Source organism: Zalophus californianus, chromosome 1 (genome assembly GCF_009762305.2).
Source record: "Zalophus californianus isolate mZalCal1 chromosome 1, mZalCal1.pri.v2, whole genome shotgun sequence".
NCBI classification, from domain to species: domain Eukaryota; kingdom Metazoa; phylum Chordata; class Mammalia; order Carnivora; family Otariidae; genus Zalophus; species Zalophus californianus.
In genome coordinates, this window is record NC_045595.1 from 168,545,969 (window position 1) to 168,569,550 (window position 23,582).

A 23,582-nucleotide genomic window follows, 5' to 3' on the forward strand; every position below is an offset into this window, starting at 1 on the left:
CAGGAGCATGTTGTTTAAACTCCACATATTTGTGAATTTTCCAGTTTTCTTCGTGTAGTTTCTAGTTTCTCACCATGAGGGTTAGAAAAAAAATGCTTGATATGATTTGTTTTCTTTAGCTTTTCAAGACTTGTTTTGTGGCCTAAAATATATCCATCCCAAAGAATGTTACATGTGTGCTTGAGAATATGTATTCAGATGGAATGTTCTGTAAATGTCTGTTAGATCTTTCCAGTCCAAGGTATTGTTTAAGTCCAATGTTTCATTATTATTTTCTGTGTGGATGGTACCCCTGCTTCCTTTGCTTTCCATCTGAATGGTGTGTCTTTTTCCACCCCTTCACTTTGTCTATGTGTGTCCTTAAAGCTGAAGTGAGTCTCTTATAAGCAGCATTTACTCGGTTCTTGTTTTTTGTCCATTAAGCCACTCTCTGTACTTGGATTGGAGAATTTCGCCTATTGACATTTAAAGTCATTATTGGTAGGTTTGGACTTAGTATGGCTATTTTGTTCATTGTTTTCTGGTTGTTTTGTAATTCTTTTGTTCCTTTATTTCCTCTTTTGCTCTCTTCCCTTGTGATTTGATGATTTTCTGTAGAGGTTTGCTTTGATTGCTTTCTCTTTATCTTCTGTGTATCTACTATAGGTTATTGTTTTTGTTATCATGAGGCTTAGACCATTTATGAGTCTATTTTAAGCTAATAACAACAACTTCAAACACATACAAAAGCTCTACATTTTTACACTCTCCCCTCCACATTGTTTTTGATATCACAATTTACTTTTTTTACATTGTTATCATTAACAAATTGTTGCAGCATAGTTATTTTTAATACTTTCCTATTTTAACCTTCACATGAGAGTTATAAGTGATTTGCCCCACCATGATCACATTAGAATATTCTGAATATAACTATGCATTTGTCTTTACCAGTGAGTTTTATACTTTTATATGTTTTCTTGTGACTAATTGGTATCCTTTAGTTTCAGCCAGAACTCTCTAACATTTCTTGTAAGGCCAGTGTAGTGGTGATGAATTCTCAGCTTTTGTTTGGGAAACTCTTTACCTCTCCTTCAATTCTGAAGGACATTTTTGCTGGGTAGTTTGTTTGTTTTAACTTTAGCATGTTGAATATATCAGGTCCACTCTCTTCTGGCCTGAATGTTCCTGCTGAAAAATCTGCTGGTAGTATTATGGAAATTCCTTTGTATGAAATAAGGTGCTTTTCTCTTGCTTCTTTTAGATTCTTTGTCTTGGACTTTTGACAGTTTAATTATAATGTGTCTCAGTGTGGATATCTTTAGATTATCCTATATGGAACTCCTTGGACTTCCTGGATCTGGATATCTGTTTCTTTCCCCCAGGTTAAGGAAGTTTTTAGCCAGTAAATTTCTTTACATGCGCTTTCTGCCCTTTTCTCTCTCCTCCTTCTGGGATCCCTGTAATGCCTATCTTGGTCTATTTGATGGTGTCCCATATGTCTCTTAGCTATTTTCACTCATTTTCATTCTTTTATCTTTTGGTTCCTCTGATTAGATGATTAGATTTGGCTTCCTCTGCCCTGTCTTCAAGTTTGTTGATCCTTTGGCCCACTTCACCTAGTCTGCTGTTGAACTCCGCTAATGAATTTTTCAGTTCAGTTATTGTATTCTTCAGCTAAGTGATCTCTGTTTGGTATTTTTTTTTTTTAAGATTTATTTATTTATTTGAGAGAGTGAGAAAGAGAGAGTACATGAGAGGGGGGAGGGTTAGAGGGAGAAGCAGGCTCCTCGCTCAGCAGGGAGCCCAATGCGGGACTCAATCCAGGACTCCAGGATCATGACCTGAGCCGAAGGCACCAACTGAGCCACCCAGGTGCCCTCTGTTTGGTATTTTTTAAATAGTTTCTCTTTGTTGAAATTCTCGCTGTGTTCATGCATTTGTCTCTTGACCTTGGTAAGCATCTTTATGACTATTACTTTGAATTCACAGGTAAAGCACTATCTATTTCATTGAGATCTGTTTCTGTAGATTTTCCTTGTTTTGTTTAGAACATATTCCTCTGTTTCTTCAATTTCCTTGATTCTTTGTTCATTTCTGCACATTAGATAAAACAGCCACCTCTCCCAGTCTTGATAGAATGGTCTTGTGTAGGAAATGGATCTCTTGAATCAGGCCAGCCCAAGTTCCTAGTTGTCCCTCAAACCTCTGAGGTTGTTCCAGCCACCTGCTTCATTGTTAGTGGCTCCCCATAGCTGAGGGTGCTCCAAAACCCATCATTGTCCCAAAGGTGAGAATTGCAATCAGCACCTGGATGCAGGCTAATATAAACTGGACCCTCAGAGAGCAGCTAGGATACTATGTACTTAATCCCCCCTCCAGAGAGACACTGGAAGATGGGCATTTTTGCCTGCTCTCTCTGTGCTAGGCCCAGGATATAGCCAGTAGGAGTGCTCCTGTACCTGTTAAAAACTGCTTTGTGTGCTACAGGATTATGGGACTCAAGGATGCAAGCCCCATTGGTTCTCAGAGCCAGGCAGCAGGGGACATCCCTTGAACAGCAGCTCCAAAAGCTGGGGTGCCAGACATTTGTACACTCCTTGCAGGGAGACACTGGTGACTTAGTTTTACTGTTGCAGCAGGCTGGAGGGAGGGGACAAGAAAGGCGTCCACCAGTTTCCCAGTCTCTGGTGAAGATTGCAGCCAGCCAGTACATATATGTTATAATTAGAAGGCTCACCCTCAGATAGCAGGTTTTTAAAAATTTTTTTAATATAAGTTCTATTTAGTTAACATAAAGTGTATTCTTAGTCTCAGGAGTAGAATTTAGTGATTCATCAATTGCATATTACACCCACTGCTCATTACATCAAGTCCCCTTCTAATGTCCATCACCCAATTACCCCATCCCCCCCCCACCTCCCCTCCAGCAAACCTGAGTTTGTTTCCCTATAGTTAAGAGTCTCTTATGGCTTGCCTCCCTCTCTGTTTTTATCTTATTTTATTTTTCCTTCCCTTCCCCTATGTTCATCAGCAGCTTTTAAAGTATGCAAATAAACCTCTTTTGGGGAAGACTGGTATATGGATAGTTTTGCCTATTCCCTCTGTCCTGAGTCCTGGTGGTTTAGCTGGTTAAGAACAGCTTCTTGGCTACAGTCCTGTGGGACTTGTGAATGGAAGCCCTATTGGCTTTTAGAACTAGGTGTTTATGGGCCTCATCCCTCAGGTGGGAGTCTTAAAAGTTGGGGTACTAGATGTGAGGTCCAAACCCTTTGCTCCTCATGGAGAAGCTAGGAGTTGGGAATTTGCTCCCAATTATATGATACTGTGCCAGGAGCAGGGTTTATGGCAAGAGTGTGTCTCAGCCCTTCCTACCCATTTCAATGTGGGAATTCTTTCATTTGCCCAATGTGTATGAGCTGCTTGGCTAGTTTCTAGATCTTTCAGAGAGAACTACTCCATGTGCAGCTGTATATATGATTTGCCTGTGGGAGGAGAGGTGCTCAGGAGCCTTCTATTTCACCATCTTAGTCAACTCTCTTGCATTTTCAATTATTTTCACTATTCCTTCTGTTAATTAAATCCATATTTCTAGACTGACCATTTCTCAAGAAGGCAAAATACATCATTTCTTTGTTCCATGTGTTTGTTTATGGCACTATCTCCTAGACTCCGTCACCATCCTTTTGCCCCTATCTCCTATAACCTTTGTCTAATTTTACTCCCTTCCTTTGTGGCATTCCTTGAGAAATACATCTTTAGAATAGATTATTATATGGAAGATAATATTTTTGAGTTCTTATATGTCCAGAAATATCCTTGTTTTCCTGATACTGTTGTTTAGGCAGATTTTAGAATAAAATGAAGACTTTTGAAGGTATTGTTCGACTGTTTTGTTTTGGTTTTTTTGTTTTGTTTTGTTTTGAGTATTTATTTTAGAGATAGATAGGGGGAAGCCAGGGGGAGGACCAGAGGGAGAGGGACAAGCAGACTCCACACTGAGTGCAGAGCCTAACGTGGGGCTCAGTCTCACAACCCTGAGATCATGACCTGAGCTGAAATCAAAAGACGCTTAACCGACTGAGCCACCCAGGTGCCCCTGTTCATTGTTTTCTAACTTCCAGCGCTAAGAAGTCAAATGTTATTCTGAGTCTGGATCCTTTCAATGGGACCAATTTTCTTCTCAAACTTTTAAGATCTTGTCTTTATCCCAGTGCTCTAAAATTTTTCAACTTGTCTGCTTTGGTTAGTCTTTTTTCTTTTTTTAACATTTGCTGAGGATATAGACCTTTTAAATCTGGAAACCCATGTTTTTCAACTCTGAGAAATTACTTTCTGGGATAATTGTGCCCCTTTTCCCCATCTCTCCCTTCTGGAATCTACTAGTTAGGTGTTATATTCCCTAGAACAATCAGATTTCCTTATTTTTGCTTATTTTTCATCTGAGTTTTTGTCCTAGTATTTGTATAACTTGATCTTCCAAAACTTCTATTCAATGTTTTGTTCTACATTCAAAAATAACATCTTTGGGGCGCCTGGGTGGCTCAGTTGGTTAAGCGACTGCCTTCGGCTCAGGTCATGATCCTGGAGTCCCGGGATCGAGTCCCGCATTGGGCTCCCTGCTCAGCAGGGAGTCTGCTTCTCCCTCTGGCCCTCCCCCCTCTTGTGCTCTCTCTCTCAAATAAATAAATAAAATATTAAAAACATCTTTTATGAAAACTTTTAATAGCATCCTATGCTTATTCCCTATGTGAAATCAGTATTTTCTGAGACATTACTCTTAGACCTTGAGTGTTCTAAATCTCGTGATAGAATGTGCTGAGAAAGATTTTGCCACTTCAAATATTTCCTTTGTGTAGGGTTTGATCACCCAACAATGTAGGCCTTTTAGTTTCCCTACTGTTAATTAGACTTAGTTTTAAATGGTTTCTTCAAAACTTGTCAACTATCATAAAGTGTTGGCAAGAAAACATTAAAAGTAGCATATGAACATCTGGGGAGCTGAAGTCTAAATTAAACAGTGAAATGAAAAGACATAGAGATGATTCCAGCAATCAGACTTGGCCCAAGCACAGGGTTTTTGGCAATGGCCTGGAATGTGGAATGCACTGCCCGCTTAAATCAAGGTCCAGATGCTTGCAATTTCTTTTTTCCAGTTTCCATTCACCATAATGGTGTGTGTGTTTTTTTAAGGTCCTCAGGCCTCTGAGCAAGAATTTAATCTTTAGAAAATGTTCCATGCCCAAATATCTTATGTGCATGCAATTTATTTAAATGAGTGACATGGTTTTCTATCAGCATTGTTATTGCAAGTGATAATGGCACCTAATATCAGTTGATTAAGTTTACAAAATGCTTTGATGTGTAGTCTCACTAAAAACCCTGGAAGCTTTAATCCTCATTGCAGTTTGCAAAAGCAGACAGTAATAGTACAATGATTAAGAGTCTCATTGTTCTTAACCAAAAAATAGGGTAATTCTGATCTTGTAGCATTTATGTGTGTATTACTTTATATATGTACAATTAATGTGTCTGATATATAGCAAACAGTGGTTGCCTTTGTTGTAATGCCAGAATCTGTCATCTTAGATTCTAGCTGTATTGTAATGCAATGCTTCAGTAGTCAAGAATCTGATTTCCTGGAGCTCCAGAAAGCTGTTACTTCAAATGGAGCTGTTTTCCTTCTGTTTTTCACTCATTTATAAAACGTATTTCCATCTTTTATGTGTTCTGCATTCTTATTCAATTACAAACTTCTCAAAAATGGGAATTATCTCCCAAAAGCCTTGTACAAATTTGAGACTCGAAATACTATCAGCTGACTCAAGTTGATTTTACACTCAAAATATTTTCCTGCTAAGTCTGCTGTTGAAAAGAACTCATTAGTTTCAGGCAAATGCAAACAGCTTTAATGCCTGAATTTTCCTTTTTTTTTTTTCTTTTAAGATTTTATTTATTTATTTGACAGAGAGAGACACAGTGAGAGAGGGAACACAAGCAGGGGGAGTGGGAGAGGGAGAAGCAGGCTTCCTGCCGGGCAGGGAGCCCAATGCAGGGCTTGATCCCAGGACCTTGAGATCATGACCTGAGCCGAAGGCAGACGCTTAATGACTGAGCCACCCAGGTGCCCCATTTCCTGAATTTCTTAAGAGGATTTGCTCTGTTTAAGTATTCTATGAATGAAATGTGTCATATTGCATAGCGAGTTAATGCATAATTCTTAAGACTCAAACATACTTAGAATGCCAAGGCATCTAGGTTTGTGTTTTGTTTTTTAATGTAAAGAGTTAAGGCCTAGCCTATATGAATCTGCTTTATACAGGAAAGTCAGTATTTGCCCATGCTCTTCATGGTGATACTACCATTTCCCTATTGTGGAGATGTGGCTTCCTGTGATGGACAGAACACCAGAATTCCAGGAGACAGAAACAGGAAGTCCTTGCAAAGAAATACTTTCATGTGCATCTGTTCCCCTAGCTTAGCCTAGCGGTTCTCAAATGTCAGTGGGTATATGATTCACCTCAGGAACTTGTTATAAATGCCTACTTAGACCCCCTCAAAAAATTGATTCAGTAGCCAAGATGAAGCAAGAAATCTGCGTGTTAAACAAACTTTCCCAAATGCCCCTCTGTCATGTGATCCTGACATAGGTAGTTCAAGCCCCACAAGGAAAAATAGTGCCTAAGACTGACACCATGTCCAGGGTTGGGATAATAAATAAAAGGCAACCTTTCCATTAAGAAGCTAAGTAGCTAAAACATTTGAAGGAAAGACTCCTTGTTGCTGGAATTAGCCTGGGTCCACCACATACCTCTTTCCTGTATGTTCCTTACCAACTTGCCTAGTTGTTTCTACTAGTTAGCTGTCTTTTTAAAAACTCCAATCTTTTTTATTAACTTAATCCTTATACAAAACATTAGACAAGGTGTTTGGAAAGTAAAGAGTTTATTTCCCCATGCTGCTTCTCAAATATATGTGTACTCACTGTCCTCATGATTTCAAAATAGAATTAGGAAGGATTTCAGTATAACAAAGGAAGGTTGTTTCCTACTCCTGGAGAATATATTACAATTTAAAACAAAAAAAATTTCTCTCCTACACAGCTATGAATTCCAGGTGAAACCCAAAAACCCACTTGGAGAAGGCCCACCCAGCAACACAGTGGCATTCAGTACTGAATCAGGTAATCACATCAACAGTAATGTAAAGGGCAACAATGTTTTGCCTAACAAGCTTCTTTGAAACCCAGCTAAATAAACAGTTTATAAATAAAGCGTTTCTTGAATTTTGAAAAAGCAAATTGGTAAAGGTAGCCTTAAGGAAACTACATACATCTTTTCTCATTTCTTTTGATGTCAGAAAAAAAGGCATATCAGTTTAAAAGATAAAAACTTATCAGTATACTCAAAAAACTAGTGAATGAATGCTCATCTGTATGCTTAGAATCAATGCCTAGAATCAAAATATCAGACACAGTCATAGGACGTCCAGAAAGGGAATTCATTTGGTAGGTTTTTGATGAGCAGCTGTGCAATTTGCTGACCTTGTACACTCCAATTCCTTTAAAAGAGACATCTGTACTCACAGCATTATTTGTGTCATTTTTAAACCAACTGTACTTCATGGCATATTGGTGATTTTACCACCAATAGTTTCTGAGTCTGAAAGAGGAAGCCTTAAAATGGAGTGAGAGCCTGAAGAGCAACAAAGATTCCAAAAGATAAAGCTGAGTACCTGGCAGGAGACTGTTCAATGGAAAATAATTCTAAAACAAAATACACTTTCAAATTCAGTCTTTAGCAAGAGTGTACCACTCTGCAAGTCAGACTTAACCGTAAGCATCCATCTTCTTCCCTATGCCATTGGCACACTGGGCTTACTTACCTAAAGTAACATCTCTCTGTTTGCTATTTCTCTTAGCGGACCCAAGAGTGAGCGAGCCAGTTTCTGGTAAGTACCTGTCTCAGCATGAACACAACTACATGCTTTTCTAAACTGATTCAACTAAATAAGCATGGCAGAATTTTGGTCATGATTTCATTTTAGTCCATTTAGTCTTAGACTATCAGCCAGGTGGGAATGCTTACCTAAAACATTCCCTAACATTGAGGAACCTATAATGTTTGGGGAACAAGTTGGGTATTTTGAAACTTGCTTTCATTCATATGCCAGGGCAGCTCAAAATTGAAGTCAAGATATAACATCCTCATGTCCATTTTTAATGACAAGTCACATTAAAGCATCTGTTTAAATTATATACTATGCTACCAAAAAAACCCACCAAAAAAAACAAAAGCAAAAACAAAAACAAAAAATTAAATTTGCTCATAAGGGGATGCTATCTACATCTAGCCCTGCATAGGTTATTTGAAACCTAAACATACTGCTTATTTCACTATTGACAGGAACTTAGGTGGGAGTTTATGTTCAAACTCATACATTATTTTGGCTCCAATATTCAGCACTGGAGAAAACAAGGTATCAGCAGGTTGACAATGAACTTTGCAAACAGCTTTTTATAAAACATTTAGGACAGCTCTTCAATACCCAAAGTTGAATGCTAAACTCAAAGCATGTGTTTTCCTTATGCAGCAGGGAGAGATGCCATCTGGACTGAAAGACCCTTTAACTCAGACTCTTACTCAGAATGTAAGGGCAAACAGTATGTCAAACGGACGTGGTATAAAAAATTTGTAGGGGTGCAGCTGTGCAACTCTCTCCGATACAAGATTTATCTGAGTGACTCCCTCACAGGTAAGTAACACTACCAGCTCTGTTTCAAGCCTTCTGGGAATGCTTTACAGCATTCTGTAACATGGCCTTTTCTGTGGCTAGCTCCAGACACTAAGGGTGTGATACAAACACCGTTCTTCCTTCTGAGCAAGATGTTACTGAAATACTTAGCCTGGGATTTGAGGCATGCTATTAGAATGTAAATAATGAAAATGCAATATGAAACAAAATCAAGGAAAACTTGAATGTAAAGGCACTTGCCCCACTGAAGCTCAATTTTGTTACAGCCGTCAGGGACAGAGAACCTACTGATAATAAAATGAGTGTATGTAACAATCATCGCGGAAGGAATAGGGCATACTTAAGATTTCAAGTCTCCCAGAGACAAGATCAAAACACCTGACCGAAGAGTGATAACTCCTTGCTCCAGACTCAGTGGCGCTGTTATTTTTTCTTTTGCATTCATGCAGTAAAAATTTTAAACAAGGCTGGCCCCAACATGGAAAGGTAGACATTTGGTCAGTCATTCAAACAGCTGCTCTGTTCAGAGGTTTTCTAGGTGCTAAGGACAAAGCAGTACACAAAACATATTCTGCTTTCTTGCAGCTTATATTTTAGTAGAGACAGACCACAAATATGTAAATAAAAATTGCATGTAGTGCTTTGAAGAAAAATTAGAAAGGGTGAGAGAAAATGGCCGAGTGGAAGCTTTAGTTAGAATGGCCTCTCTGAACAGCTAAGGTTTGTGCTAAGAAGAAAACTGAGAAGGAACCACCCCAGCAAAAATCCAGGGATGAAGCATTAGAGGTAGACAGAGAAAGGCAAAGGTCCCTGCCGGCACGTGCCCGGCGAGTGCTACTAGTGTGGCTGAGGCTTAGTAAGCAGGTCAGGCAGGCAGGCGTTGAATCATGAGGAGCTCTGACACCAGGTAAGGATTTGGGGTTTTCTTTTGACTATAATAGGAGACTGCAGGAGAGATTTATGAAGAGTAACATTATCTGAGCTGCATTTTAAAAAGATGACTGATTTTGGGGCGCCTGGGTGGCTCAGTTGGTTAAGCGACTGCCTTCGCTCAGGTCATGATCCCGGAGTCCCGGGATCGGGTCCCGCATCGGGCTCCCTCTGACCCTCTCCCCTCTCATGCTCTCTATCTCATTCTCTCTAATAAATAAATAAAATCTTTTTAAAAAAATGAAATAAAATACAAAAATAGAAAATAAAAAGATGACTGATCTCTGGGAGCGGGGGGAGGGAAGGAGTTAGAGAGAGGAAGGAATAAAAGCAGTGGTGGCAGCTGGAAGACTTCCATAGTTCAGTCGAGACACTGGTGGCTGGAGCTACGGTGAAGGGGGCGGGGGGGAGTACAAAAACGGAAAAGACTCTATCTGAAAAACTTTGAATATTTCAGAATTGTCCTCTATCAAAAAGTAATACCTCATGATCCTTTTAATTTCTCATTCCTTAGGAAAATTTTATAACATAGGCGATCAGAGAGGCCATGGAGAAGACCACTGCCAGTTTGTGGACTCGTTTTTAGATGGACGCACAGGACAGCAACTCAGTTCTGACCAGTTACCCACCAAAGAAGGTATGTCTTCTGAGCCTCCTCTTAAGCAAGAGGATTTTACAAATTAACACAGAATTCAAGCTAAGCTTAGAAAGCAATCACTTTAAAAATAATTCTGCAGGACTACTGCTCTAATTATCTGACTAGAAAAAAAGACTTTCATGTTAAGACCTTAATAGAAGTGTTTCAACTTTCCTCCCAGTCCTTAAGACTCTATTTTAGAGCTAAGGGAAATTACACACAGACATCTATAAAGACATTCTACTTCAGGAACACTTCAATTTGCAAAAACAGCTATAGAAGAGTAGTGTTTCCCAACTTTAATCATTCCTGTATCACCTTATAGTTATACAGAGCACACAGGCATTTTTTTATTCCCTTATTATTTGCCACATAAATATAATTAAAACTGAGCAATTCTGGTGAGTAATGAATAACCACTGTAACTTGCTAAAGACATTATTAGCACTAAGCTGCTCCATGAGGATTTAAAAGACTGAAATTTAATCCTTAGGCAGGGCAGGAGTAAATTATTGTCCATATTACTCAGCAGTCACTAAGAGGTTTCTGCATTATTTGACTCGTCTTTTCAGCAACACATTTTGTTCAATGGCATTTAAGTCCTCTTTACTATGTTGGTGTTTTTATCTGTGAACCCATTAACAGGAAGTTGCAACTGCTGCTTCTCAGGAATTGGATATAAAACATACTGTAAAATTGTGTATATTGCCAAAACATTTTACATTCGCACAAAAATTTTAATCATTTAGTGTAGAGTCCTCGAAGGAAGATTTCACCTGTTTTTTAGAAATTTAGCGTTCTTAGAACTACCCTTTTGTTTCCTAACACTAGTAAATAGCACCTTCATAGACCACGACCAGTCCGTACTGTGTAGACTATAATGAATGTGCTCAATCACACTCGAAACACAAAACCCCTCCGACTCTGCCCCTTTTCAGCTTTGTCTCTCAGACACTACCAACTGGCTCATCCCACCTTGTTAAAGCGCAGGTCAGAGGAGTTTCAGGTGCCCCTCATGTTTAGCCAGCCATTACAACCTCAGGGAAGACACCAGGCTCTCTGTTGCTATCCATTTTCTAAAACACTTCACCTAGAGTAACATTCAGCCATTCAAGGACACCCTTCAATCTGTGAGTGGTGAGGGCAAAAATATAGCAGCTATTAAAATAAAATTATTTCCCTTCTTAGGCTATTTCAGAGCAGTTCGTCAGGAACCTGTCCAATTTGGAGAAATAGGTGGTCACACCCAAATCAATTATGTCCAGTGGTATGAATGTGGGACCACAATTCCTGGAAAATGGTAGATGCTGCAATCAGGATCAAAAGTGCCTTCTGTTTATCATGGCAAAAAAAATAATTGGAAGCACTATAGTATTTGTCACATTCATTTAAAGCTGTTATGTTTACTATGTATTAAAGTTTAATAGCCATAGTAGATGTTTATTAGAAATGTTGCTGAGAATATTTATCAGGTTTTACAAAATCCTTTTAAGAAAACAAGATATTGACATTAACAGGATAACATTTTTAGGGAAGCTGGCTCCCTATCCATGGTATTTTAAGAGATCATTTGTATATTATTTATCACTGTTGTAATGATGTTTTGAGATACTTTTATAACAAATTTAACATCAAAAACTAATATACTTTTAAAAAAATATTTTATTAAAGTGTATTCTTACTGGTGAGTTAATTCCATAAATCTCAACTTGGTTTAACTTATTAGATCAAATTATCTGAGCATTTGTATCTGGGGGAAAAAAGGTCCTAATATTCATGTTTATATAAACTTCAAATTTTTAGCAATAGCTAAATAGCTTTCCTGACGCATTTCAATCAATAGTTAACCATTCATGCCGATACACATTTCCTTAAATCTTTGCAAATTACTGAAAACTGTTAGAATATCTGATCTACTCAATTTCAAAATACACATTTTGTTCTTTCTCTACCCATAAATATGTTACAATGTCTGAATGTACTTTATCAAACTATCCCTTTAAGCAGGGATTTGTCTTCATACTGTTGTTAATAGAATTCTAATGAAGCTGTACATAGAGACTGAATGTGAAGTCTGAGCACAAGAAGTAATGCATGACATCCCTACCACTTTACAGGCCATGTACTGTTTTTAGACCTCTAGGAATGAATGTATCAGAGAATGTTTTCATAATTCTGTCTAACTCAACTTGTAATGAAAATCTCATTTATTTTTAAAAAAAAAGTCCTTCATTTGCGGAGGGACATGGGAATGCTGCATTGTTGCCCTCTTTCTGAAAGGACCTTTCCTCTGCTTCAACATGCTTCAAGTTTATCGATGCTACATTTTGTATTTTTCAAGCAAGTATAAACTCTGCAATAAAGAGATGTAGTTTTTTTAAGACTGAGTTCTTCATTTCTCAATGATTCATCTCTAAGTTATTAGGATCTACCCAACCCCCCCCATATCTGTTGTGTTTTTATGTAATGTTAATTTGTCTTCCTCTGAAATCTATTTTTAAAAAGTTTCATTGTTTTAAACCAATGATAGATTAAATGCATTTCTTTCAAAGTCAGGACAAAAAATCAAATGGCACCATGTTTCTTGGAACAGAAAACTGTAAGTTAAAACGCCTATACTTCATTTTGAGACCAAACAGCAAAAAATTTTTTTTCTCATGTAATTTAGTCATTAACATATACAAGACCACTAATGGATTCAATTATCTTTATTAACCTATCAATGTTACATTTTATACATAATACCTAGTTGTTTTCTCAAAGGGATCTATATTTTAGTACATCATGTTAATAATAAAAAGCCAAGTTCAGATGGCTAAACTTCAGCCTAGCGTTTTAATATCCTCCGGACAAGGCAAGCTAGAAAGTCAATCACTTTATGCACATCAGAGTAGTGTTCCAAAATAACTAGGCAGCTGCTACACTTTTAAGCAAGGGAAGAAAAAAACTTTCATTTTGCTCTTTTTGTGTTCCAGCAAATTATACTTTCAATTAACAGCAACAATGATACCATAAAAAATGCTCTGCTTTTTAAATTTCTGAACTTCAATACAAATTAAAATAGTAGTACTGGAGTCTTTTGGGAGGCAAACCGCTATCAGCTACATTCATCAGTGTAGCTGAGCCTCTTTATCGATAACCAGGTCCAGGCTGGGTATAGCCCTGACCAAAGGGAGGGCGGGTGCGTGCATAAGGGTTAGGCCCACTTGGAGGTGGAGTCATAGTACTTCCAGGAGGTGGAGTAAAACCTGGTCTCGGTTGATAGGCCCCGGGTTGGCTTGGAGCCATTCCAGGTTGTGAGGCAGGGGCCACAGTATAACTGGTAGGCTGAGAAGTTTGGGTAGTGTAAGTTTGTGGAGGGTAACTGCTCGCCTGGTACTGCTGTGGTGGTTGAGCAGGCAGCTGTTGAGGCTGGCCAGCAAAGGCAGGAGCCGGTGCCTGGGAAGCTGGTTGCTGGCCATATCCCTGGAACTGCTGAGGTTGTTGGGGTCCAGTCTGCTGACTATAGCCTGCTGAAAAGGCAAAATAAAGTACATATAGATCTTATTTTTCTTTTGGTGAAAGGCTTTCCAGAGAATTAGTCTTACTGTTATGGACCAAAAAAGATGAGAAATTTAAACTTATTCCTAAGTATTTATATAACAAATAGAGTAGTATAGTCCATCCTATAATATCACTTCAAAACCAAATAGTATCAGAAAAAGATATTTTCTAAATAGTTCTTTTAAACCCTCTAATCTAAACTGAAACCACTCTATATTTCATTACAAATGCTTCTATACTACATAATCCCTAAGAGCAAATACCTGTTGTAGCATAATTCCTAGTACAGAACAGATGCTCAAATGATAAATGCAGGAATTAACATAAAGCTAGTCATTAACCTGGTGTGGAGGAGAGGCCTATTTAACAACTGTACCAAGTAAAAACACATTGAGACAATATTTTTAAATGAAGCAATGGTGCTAACAAATACATCTTACTGTGCTAATGAGATGCTTTAAGGTTCACTTTCTATAAAAACTAAGCCACTTAAGAATAAATATTAAGTACCCATTTTCACAATCCTTAAAATCTTTTAGATTCGGTATCTGATCTTTTGCCTTTACAGCTCAGAATTCTGACTTAGAAGTAACAGCATAACACATAAAAAGCATATGATATTGCCCCACAATATCAACATCTACATTCATTATTAACTAGGATTTTTTTTTTTCAATTTTTTTAAAAGAACAAGTCGGCTTCACTGAAAACTTTTATCTCTACCATGAAACACACCTGCAGCTACTTGCAATGAAACCTCTCCAATGACTGGAATCCTGTCAGCATTAAATACCAGATACATAAGAAAATAATTAAAATATGTACAACCCTGCATTTAAAAAACAAAAAAAGGATTGAATGAATTTGAGTATATTCTGAACTCACCTTGAACCTGGGTTCAAAATTTACTCATGAAAGAAACCTTTTTGACATAGTCCATGAGTAAAACTGGAAAAGGTCAGAGGGAAACTGCCAAACCAACAGTGTCAAAAATGGTCCAATGTTACCACCACCACTTACAGTCTCCAAGCAGAGTATTTAGTTGACTATTTCCACATCTCCCAATCAAATTCAAGTTAATAGGACTAGTGGGATCAGAAATACAAAGATGATGATTTGAAAACTAAATTTTACTCCAGTGAAGACTGACTAAAATCATTAACAAGCTTAACTTTTAATAAGTAAATCAAGTATCTAAGGCATTTTACTTATGGTAGCATCCAAATATTGAAGTCAATTCATGATAAAATCTTGAATGTCATACAACTTCTATCTTCTACATAAAATTTATCCGCTTCATTTTTTTACTGTAAGTTTTTGGAGAAACAGAAGGACTCAGCTCTTACACTGAAAATGTCTATACAAGTTAAGACTATGAGCAAAATGCTGCTGCCTTTTCATCCTGGCAGCTGAAATCTAGACTGGATTTTTAACTAAGTCTGGGAACAACCAGATCCTTAATTATTTCTCAACAGAGGGAATAACTCCTATGGGCCTAATGCCATTTCATTAGCAACCTATTAGTCTTTGATCATAATGTGGCAATGCTTCTATTATGTGTATAGCCCCACCCTCTCCCTTGAAAAACTTTGGTGAACAAAAATCTCAAGAAATGGAAATTACGGGCTTTTTAAAAAAATTAATGAGTAGTGTAGGACAAGGGATCGTTATGATCCACAAAGTCTAAAATATTTACTACCTAGCCTTTTATGGCAGGTAAGTCTGCTACCACTGGTCTAGGCTGGAGAATGCAGAATGATATAAATAATTAACAGCAAAGTCAAGTACACTGGCTCTGACTGAGTTCCCCCACTGAATGGCTGTTGTGTCCTTCCAAGTGTCACAACCTCTTTGAACCCTAACTGCCTCATTTATAAAATGAGTGGGTGACACAAAGACAAATGGTTTCCAACCCTGCCTGCACTTTAGAATGACCTGCAATGCTTTTAAAATATCAAAGCCTGAGTCCCACTTCTAATCAAATCAAACAAAATTTCTGGGAGTAGAGCCTAGGCACCTGTAACTTTCATTAAAAAAAAAAAAAAACTCTCCAGGTGATTCTGAAGCACAGAGGGAGTTGAAATCCCCTGGATTAGAATGATGACTAGGCCTTTTCAGTTCTGATATTATTTCTATAAATTATATAATTTATAACACTCTGACCTTAAAGGACTGCAAACCTAAAATAATCCTAATATTATAATCCAAGTTTAAATTCATCCCACTTACTTTACATAAACTAGCAGCTATAGGTTAAATCACTCTATAGCAAATATAATCCAAATAAAAATTGCCATATGCGTGAAAGTATGTCAAAACTCCAACTAAAGATAGAATTTTATGGTCTAGTGCAGGAGTCATGACCTACTTTTTTCTGTGAAGAGCCTGAGAATAAATATTCTAGGTTTTGTGGGCCAGTCTCTGCTGCAACTACTCAGCTCTGCCACAACAGAGCAACAGACAGCACAAAAATGAACAGGTGTAGATGTGCTCCAATAAAACTTAATTCACAAAAACTGGTGACGTGCCACATTTGGCCCGTGGCTACAGTTTGCTAATTCCTGCTCCAGTTGAACTATAAAACTCTGTAAAACAAAATTCTGGCAAGATTCAACTTAGATAAATTATTTTTAATTACATGAACTTTTGATACTTAAATCTTTGGCTGTGAAACGTAAGTTAAACGTAAACTCTCTAACAAATGTAAAATTACGTGATTTATAATCATCATGGTCAAAGCTACATTAGAGGGATTTCATATTTAAATATGGATAATCTTCAGTGGACAGAAGGTAAAAGAAAATACCCAGAATGCCTATTTAAAACAACTATATTCAATGTTCTTAGCTGCCTGGATTACATTTGATACACGTCTATTTTTTTGGCCTATTTTTGGTATTCCTACATACTCTGGGAGATTTAAACACCTAAGTAGCTTAATTTGGTTATTTATTAAGACTGCCTTTTCATGTAGGAGGAAAATGTTAATATTTTTACAGTACACTGGAATTATATGTGACATATAATGGGTGAAAAAATCTTGCATTTTTGCTGTTCTAAATCACCCGAGAGATAAGGAGATCATATCAGTATGAGATAGCTTGCGTTAAAAATGTTTTCAAACTATAAGTTATTACAAAATCATCTATGACTGTTGACTGAAATGTTGATTTATAATAAAATATTCATGCAAAATACTTAAAAATAAGCAAATATTATTTCCTCCCACAAATAAATACTTAACACCTCCTATGACAATGTAAGTAAGTATTACAAACCAAGGAGTTAAGAGGAAAGGATTCAAGTTTAATGAGTACAGGAACAGCTCACAATCAATAAGTCACCTCCCTCTGGACACGCGCTCACCTGAATACTGGATACCGTACTGCTGGGGCGGCTGGGGTGGCTGGGGCGGCTGGGGTGGCTGCTGAGCACCATAGCCGGCCTGCTGCGGGTACTGCTGGTACATCTGACCTAAAAAATACAAGACAAGGAAAAGAGGCAGGTTTAATTTGGCAGAGAGAAATACTTTCAAAGCACAATTTAATTCTCTCCCCACCCAAACACATAAGTACACTTAGTAACAAGACACAAGAATGTGTTTGTTCCCCTTTAAGTGCTGCGAAATAGAGAAGCATGAACAACTGAACAAATGTAGCTGCTCTGCTGTGGATTAGCGGCAGAGAACTCTCAGCTGCAGCAAACACCACTAGTGCGGTCATTTCATAAATTCTGGAAAAACAAATGCTTTCGAACCCAACTGCCAACAGATAGGTACTGCTAATGCTCAGTAAAAAATCAACCAAGTCAAAAATCAAGAAATAAAAATCTGAGAAAAGGAACAAATACAACCGGCAGCTCCTAAATCTCTCCCAAAGCACTGTATTTATTCTAACGGTCTGAACCTTTGTTACCATCTGAATGGACTCTCTGGTAACAAGGAACTATGCGACACCTTTCATGGCAGACCTCAAAGACACCTGTGGCATTTTCCAACAGTTTGTTTTTCCATCTTACGAATATCCTCGCCCATCATGCGCAATCTGATAAAGCCTAAATGGTCCCTCACTGCACACTTTTTTGAAAATGGCAGACCTGTTTAACATTGGGGATGTATACTGGGAAATGAGAGTCCTGTTTCGGGTCAGGAGATCACAGTTCCTACAGAAAAACCTTTTGGACACACTTAATACTATTGATTTCTAAATGAGGATTTACTGGTTCACATCTTTCTCATCTCTACTCTTGTTCTAATGGTGGTATTATTGGTATTATAGACTCTAATACCTAGAGTAGCAATAAAATGTGCATTTTAATATCTAGTTAATATTTAAATCTTTAATTATATACTGGCTAAGTCTTTCAAAAATATTCAAACTACCTGCTGTTAATCAAAAGATTATGAGTATTAGCATATTTCTGGCAGAAAGGGACAAGTGAAAAAGTCACATTATCTTAGTGCCACCACTCAAACTGAGGTACAATTGGCAGCTGGCACTCACAGCCTGAAATCGAGGAATAGAGCCCACTCCACTGGGCTCCCCACTCAGCCCTATGTACTGCAGCACTGAATGAGATATGCCTGTATTTACAGCCAGCTTATTTCCTAGCAAGCAGTCATCTGCATTTTATGATAGAAATAAAATCTACTTAACTATTTTTAAACTATTAATCCTCTTCCCAAATAAAACAAAAAAACCTGACAAAAGTTTCTTAAATGCTTTCCTAATGGTTTAAGACTTACAGGTAGTACAAAAGGTAGTACAGGAGTTAACTACCCTGGAAGATACCACCTTAATCCCAGATTGTATTTCATAACTAAATTTCAGAACAGAAGTAATCAGAATCTGGTACAGAAATATAATCAAAAGAGAAAAATATGTACAGCATTATGATAATAGGTTCTAATTCTGAGAAATTAGAATAATTAACTCTACAATACAAAAAAAAGAGGCAATAAATACATGGCAGGGGGAGTAAACCTTATTAGCAATCCCTATTTCAGATACAGAAAAATTAAGCAATTTACCTGAGGTCAATACAGCTAATATGAACCATCACTGGAATGCAGGCAAAACTCTAGAGCTTTAGTTTAAAAGAAGTTCTGTATACATTACCTCATTTAATATAAATATTAGCTTAGGTATCATCAAAAAAGCGGAGATTAAGACTCCATGTAACAGGCTGTTGCCATCGGGGCACCTGGGTGGCTCAGTAGGTTAAGCAACTGCCTTCAGCTCAGGTCATGTTCCCAGGTCCTGGGATCAAGCCCCACATTGGGTTCCCTGCTCAGCGGGAGGGCCTGCTTCTCCCTCTCCCTCTGCCTGCCACTCCCCCTGCTTGCGCTCTCTGTCAAACAAATAAAATCTTAAAAAAAAAAAAATAGGCTGTTGCCATCAGTGATTTTACAGCATAATTGTTTTCCTCAATAAAAACTGACAGGTATAATAACTATTCTTAAAGCAAGCACATATTCTATTTTTTCCCTAAGCTGCTATAAACCCATTATGAAAATGTCACCTCTGGAGTTAAAAGTTTCAGAGGTTTATTACTATCTCCACACAAAGTATTCCTTTTACTTACTTCATTCAAGTCCAAAACAGACTGTTACAATATCCTAAAAATGTAATTAAGGAGTCTGTGTTTAGTTGTAAAAAATGAGGAATAACTTCACATACTCATTAAGAAGAGAACTATGGGATATATTACTAAGTGAGAACGCAAAGTAGAGACAGAGTTTAGAGTAAGCTGTGTTTTGAGTAAAATACATATATATATATATATATAAGTTTTGTGAATTATATTTTCAGGAAGAATCACCAGATTAAAGTAAACGTCATAAAATCTACTACCGCGGGGAAGAAAGAGATGAGGATGAAGTAGAGTGTCACTGTGAACCTCCTGGGACTGCACTTTGTTACACAGAGTGGTAGCCAGCCTCCGGGACTAGCCCCTGCACACAGAGCACTCACATGGGACTCCTGTCCATGAGCTCCTCGTATCCTTTACATTTTTAGAAATAAGATTAACTTCACAATACAAAAAGAGCAAAGAGTAAGCCATAAACACATGAGTATTTACTCTCCTGTGCAGTCCCCTTCTCACACTCAATAGGGCTGACCTGTATATATCAAAAGAATAGCGCAGAAATCACGACATTTCTGAGGACAGGTTATAAAAGACAGCCACTTTCTACCTTAACTTTCTCCTGATCATTCATTCACTCTCTGCTGGGAGCTGCCGTGGCATGAGGTCATCTAAGCAGCCTAGGAGAGGTCCATGTGAGGAACCGAAGCCTCCTGGCAACAACTACATGAGAGTCATCTTAGAAGAGGATCCTCTAGCTCAGATTAAGCTTCCAAGGACCACAACCTCACGAGAGACTCAGAGACAAACCACCTACCTAAGCTGCTCCTAGATCCCTGACTCTTTCAAACTGCATGAGATAATAAATGTTTGTGGTTTTAAGCACCTGTTTTGGGATAAATTGTTACACAGCAGCTGATAATTAAAATACGTAGTTTTTAACTTTGGAAACATGTAGGGGTGACAGCTATTGAAAAATAAGACACATACTCAAATGAAAAATGTGAATCTAGTTATACTTCTAATTTGAACAAGCCACTGCTGAAATAGATAATTATGAGACAATTAAGGAAATTCAAATATAGACTAGTATGTAATGACATTAAGAATCACTTAATTTTGTTAGGTGTAACAGCATAGTTGTTATGTTAAAAGAAAAGCTTATCAGTAGACATGCATACTGAAATAATTGAGTGAAATAACAGGTAGGATTAGATTTAAAATACCCCAGCAAATTAAAAAAGGAGGGAGGGGCAGGAAGGATAGATGAAAAAAGAAATTTAAAACACTGGTAAGTGTTGAGGCTGCATGATGGATCCATGAGGAGTCCATTATTCTAGCTCTACTGTTTAGGTTTCAAAATTTTATAATAAAAGTGATTTTAAAAGACTATTTAGGTCATATTATCTCATCACAGGATTTTATATATTTTAATTATATTCTTTTCACCTTTTTGGTTTGTCAAACAGCAATACCTCCTGGTCTCTGATGATTTTTAATGCTCTTCTCTGTAACCTCACCACTTATCTCCATATTTTTGGCAACTACTCAACTGCATAGTTTTCCAATAACAGAGGCACCTGCTTTATATGAAAAAGGATAATACTGTCCACTTCATTTCTTTTCATGACGCTCAACATTTTGTTGATCTTTTTAATCAAACATACTAAGACTGAAATCCTTGGGGGTAAAAGTTACAATTCCAAGATCCCTTTTAAGGTATTTAAGTAAAACAACTCAGATTTGTTTTTAGATTATTTCATATTCTATTATAAGAGACTGCTATGTTAACCTATTATTAGTAATAGATTTTTGATGAATATTCTATTCAAATTCTAACCAGCAGCTGATCTAACTAACTGGTGATGTCAGGGACTTATTGTACATCAACATGTCAAAAAGTGTTCATTAAAATAGCCTACAATTTATCCTATAAATAACTGACATCTTAACCCAGAGCTGTGCTATCCAATAAAACAGGCAGTAGCCAGGCTACTAAAGCACCTGAAATGCAGCTAGTCTTTTTTTTTTTTTTTTAAAGACAATTGTTTTTTTTTTTTAAGATTTATTTATTTATTTGACAGAATGAGATAAAGAGCGAGCGAGCATGAGAGGGGGGAGGGTCAGAGGGAGAAGCAGACTCCCTGCTGAGCAGGGAGCCTGATGCGGGACTTGATCCCGGGACTCCAGGATCATGACCTGAGCCGAAGGCAGTCGCTTAACCAACTGAGCCACCCAGGCGCCCTGAAATGCAGCTAGTCTTAACTAAACATCCTGTAAGTGTTTTTGAAGTGTTTCTAAGTGGTGTCACACCCTAGATTTCCAATGTGCAATACAAAAAAACAGAATATAAAACATTAGTAACTTAATGATAATTACATGTTGATACACCAGATACTGCATTAAATAAAATGTATAATTAACATTAGCTTTACCTTTTTAAAAACTTTCTTAAATGTGATGAATTAAAAAAAATTACTTATGACTTCCACTGTATTTCTTCTGGACAGCACTGATCTAGAGATTCACCTCCAGAATACTAGTGATTGATGTCACATACTAACAACTGTACAATTTTTATAGTATATGTTTTAATGTAAACTAAAAAAAAAAACAAAACAAACAAAACAGTTTCAGTAAGGCACACAGTCAATGCCACCCTAAAGGAATTCAGTGCATATCAAACAGTGTTAACCTGATGCCTCTGGAAAAAGGAACTTGGTTGCTAGGGGTCAGAGGTGGGAGAGAATATTTGAATTTTCACTGTTTATCTTTTTATATTTTAAAATTTTTACCTACTTACAATTTTTCAATTAAAATAAACATAAAATAATGTGAGAGACATTAAGAGAGCATTAAATCTCATTCCTTTATAAGTGAACAAGCGAACATTATTTGGTACAATTATCCTTCCAACTGTTGTTCTACAACAGTATACACTGCTTAAGATGGGATTAAAAAAAAAAAAAAAAGCCGATGTCAGTTCACCTGAACTGAAGAACATATTAAGACTAAAATCCTTGTGGCGCCTAGGTGGCACAGTTGGTTAAGCGTCTGCCTTCGGCTCTGGTCATGATCCCAGGGTCCTGGGATCGAGCCGCACATCGGGCTCCCTGCTCAGCAGGGAGTCTGCTTCTCCCTCTACCTCTGCCTGCCCGTCTGCCCACTTGTGATCTCTCTGTCAAATAAATAAATAAAATCTTAAAAAAAAAACCCTAAAATCCTTAGGAAAACTATTTACAATTCCAAGGCCCCTTCTATGGAATTTAAGTAACCACTAAACTCCCATCATATCCAAACGCTGGCGTTTGCCTCCCTGTTTCAGACCACACCCGCTTCTGTTCCAGTTTGTTCCAGTTTGGGCAGTTTCAGCTTAATACAAAGTGAAGTTAAACTATAACTAAAGTTGGCTGAGAAGAGGCTGAAGCGGTAAGAAATTCTTCCCAAACTACCCACTCATCAGCAAACTGCCACCTGCTAGACCCTAAGGCCTAGAATTCATCCAAAAGGACGACTCTAAAATAAAGCCACAAGACGAATAGGACTCTATTACCTAAGTGCTCCGTTCCTTTGAGGCTATGAATTTTTTTTTTTTTTAAGTATGATTGATAAACTCAGTCACTTACTTCTGGTGCTGAAAATGCACCATACCACCACTCGGCCCCTTTATAAAAAGTCAGAGCACCACCTGGTGTTTGTTTTAAAGTGGAATGTGTATAGTTCTTAAACTTCAGTGCCTGCTGTCCCGAGCTTGTGGCCTCTCAATCCCCTTCAACCAGGTAATGAGCCTTTTATCTGTTTAAATACTCAGCATTCAAGTTATGTTTTATTCGGCACTAGAGACATTCTTTTAAAACCACTAGTTTTGTCCAATTTTCATAATTTACAGTGACAGAATATCAAAACCCAGAGAGATTAAATTGTTCATCCAAGGACACATCATTTAGAGAAGAGAAGTTTGATTTAAAACACACTGCTTTTTTCCACAAAAGACATACCGCTAACTGCGCAAAAATTTAAAGGGCTATTTATCTTTCAAAAAACTAAAGTTATGCTTTACCTCTATTTTAAAAATCTTTCCAATTACAAAAATAATACATAGATGCAAGAAGGGAAAGGAGACGGAAACAGAATGGCACCTTAAGTGTAATGC

The 23,582-nt window shown here is 37.5% G+C and overlaps 2 protein-coding genes across 24 annotated transcripts in view; one reads left to right on the forward strand and one right to left on the reverse strand.

Annotated features, from left to right (window-relative positions):
- Positions 1-12,844, forward strand: part of LOC113916108 (ABI family member 3 binding protein) — a 239,687-nt gene extending 226,843 nt beyond the window's left edge. For all 13 annotated transcript variants that reach the window (XM_035722968.1, XM_027581964.2, XM_027581976.2 and 10 more), the window contains 5 exons: positions 7,083-7,162; positions 7,900-7,929; positions 8,572-8,733; positions 10,178-10,300; positions 11,489-12,844. In XM_035722968.1, coding sequence (XP_035578861.1) covers positions 7,083-7,162; positions 7,900-7,929; positions 8,572-8,733; positions 10,178-10,300; positions 11,489-11,604 — 511 coding nt within the window. In that variant the 3' untranslated portion in view covers positions 11,605-12,844. The remainder of the gene's footprint in view (positions 1-7,082; positions 7,163-7,899; positions 7,930-8,571; positions 8,734-10,177; positions 10,301-11,488) is intronic.
- Positions 12,845-12,991: 147 nt separating this feature from the next.
- Positions 12,992-23,582, reverse strand: part of TFG (trafficking from ER to golgi regulator) — a 31,783-nt gene continuing 21,192 nt past the window's right edge. For 9 of the 11 annotated variants that reach the window (XM_027582004.2, XM_027582005.2, XM_027582007.2 and 6 more), the window contains 2 exons: positions 17,210-17,317; positions 12,992-13,812 (listed from right to left, as the gene is read on the reverse strand). In XM_027582004.2, the coding sequence (XP_027437805.1) occupies positions 13,430-13,812; positions 17,210-17,317 (491 nt within the window). In that variant the 3' untranslated portion in view covers positions 12,992-13,429. The remainder of the gene's footprint in view (positions 13,813-17,209; positions 17,318-23,582) is intronic. The other 2 variants (XM_027582008.2, XM_027582006.2) reach the window with 1 other exon arrangement.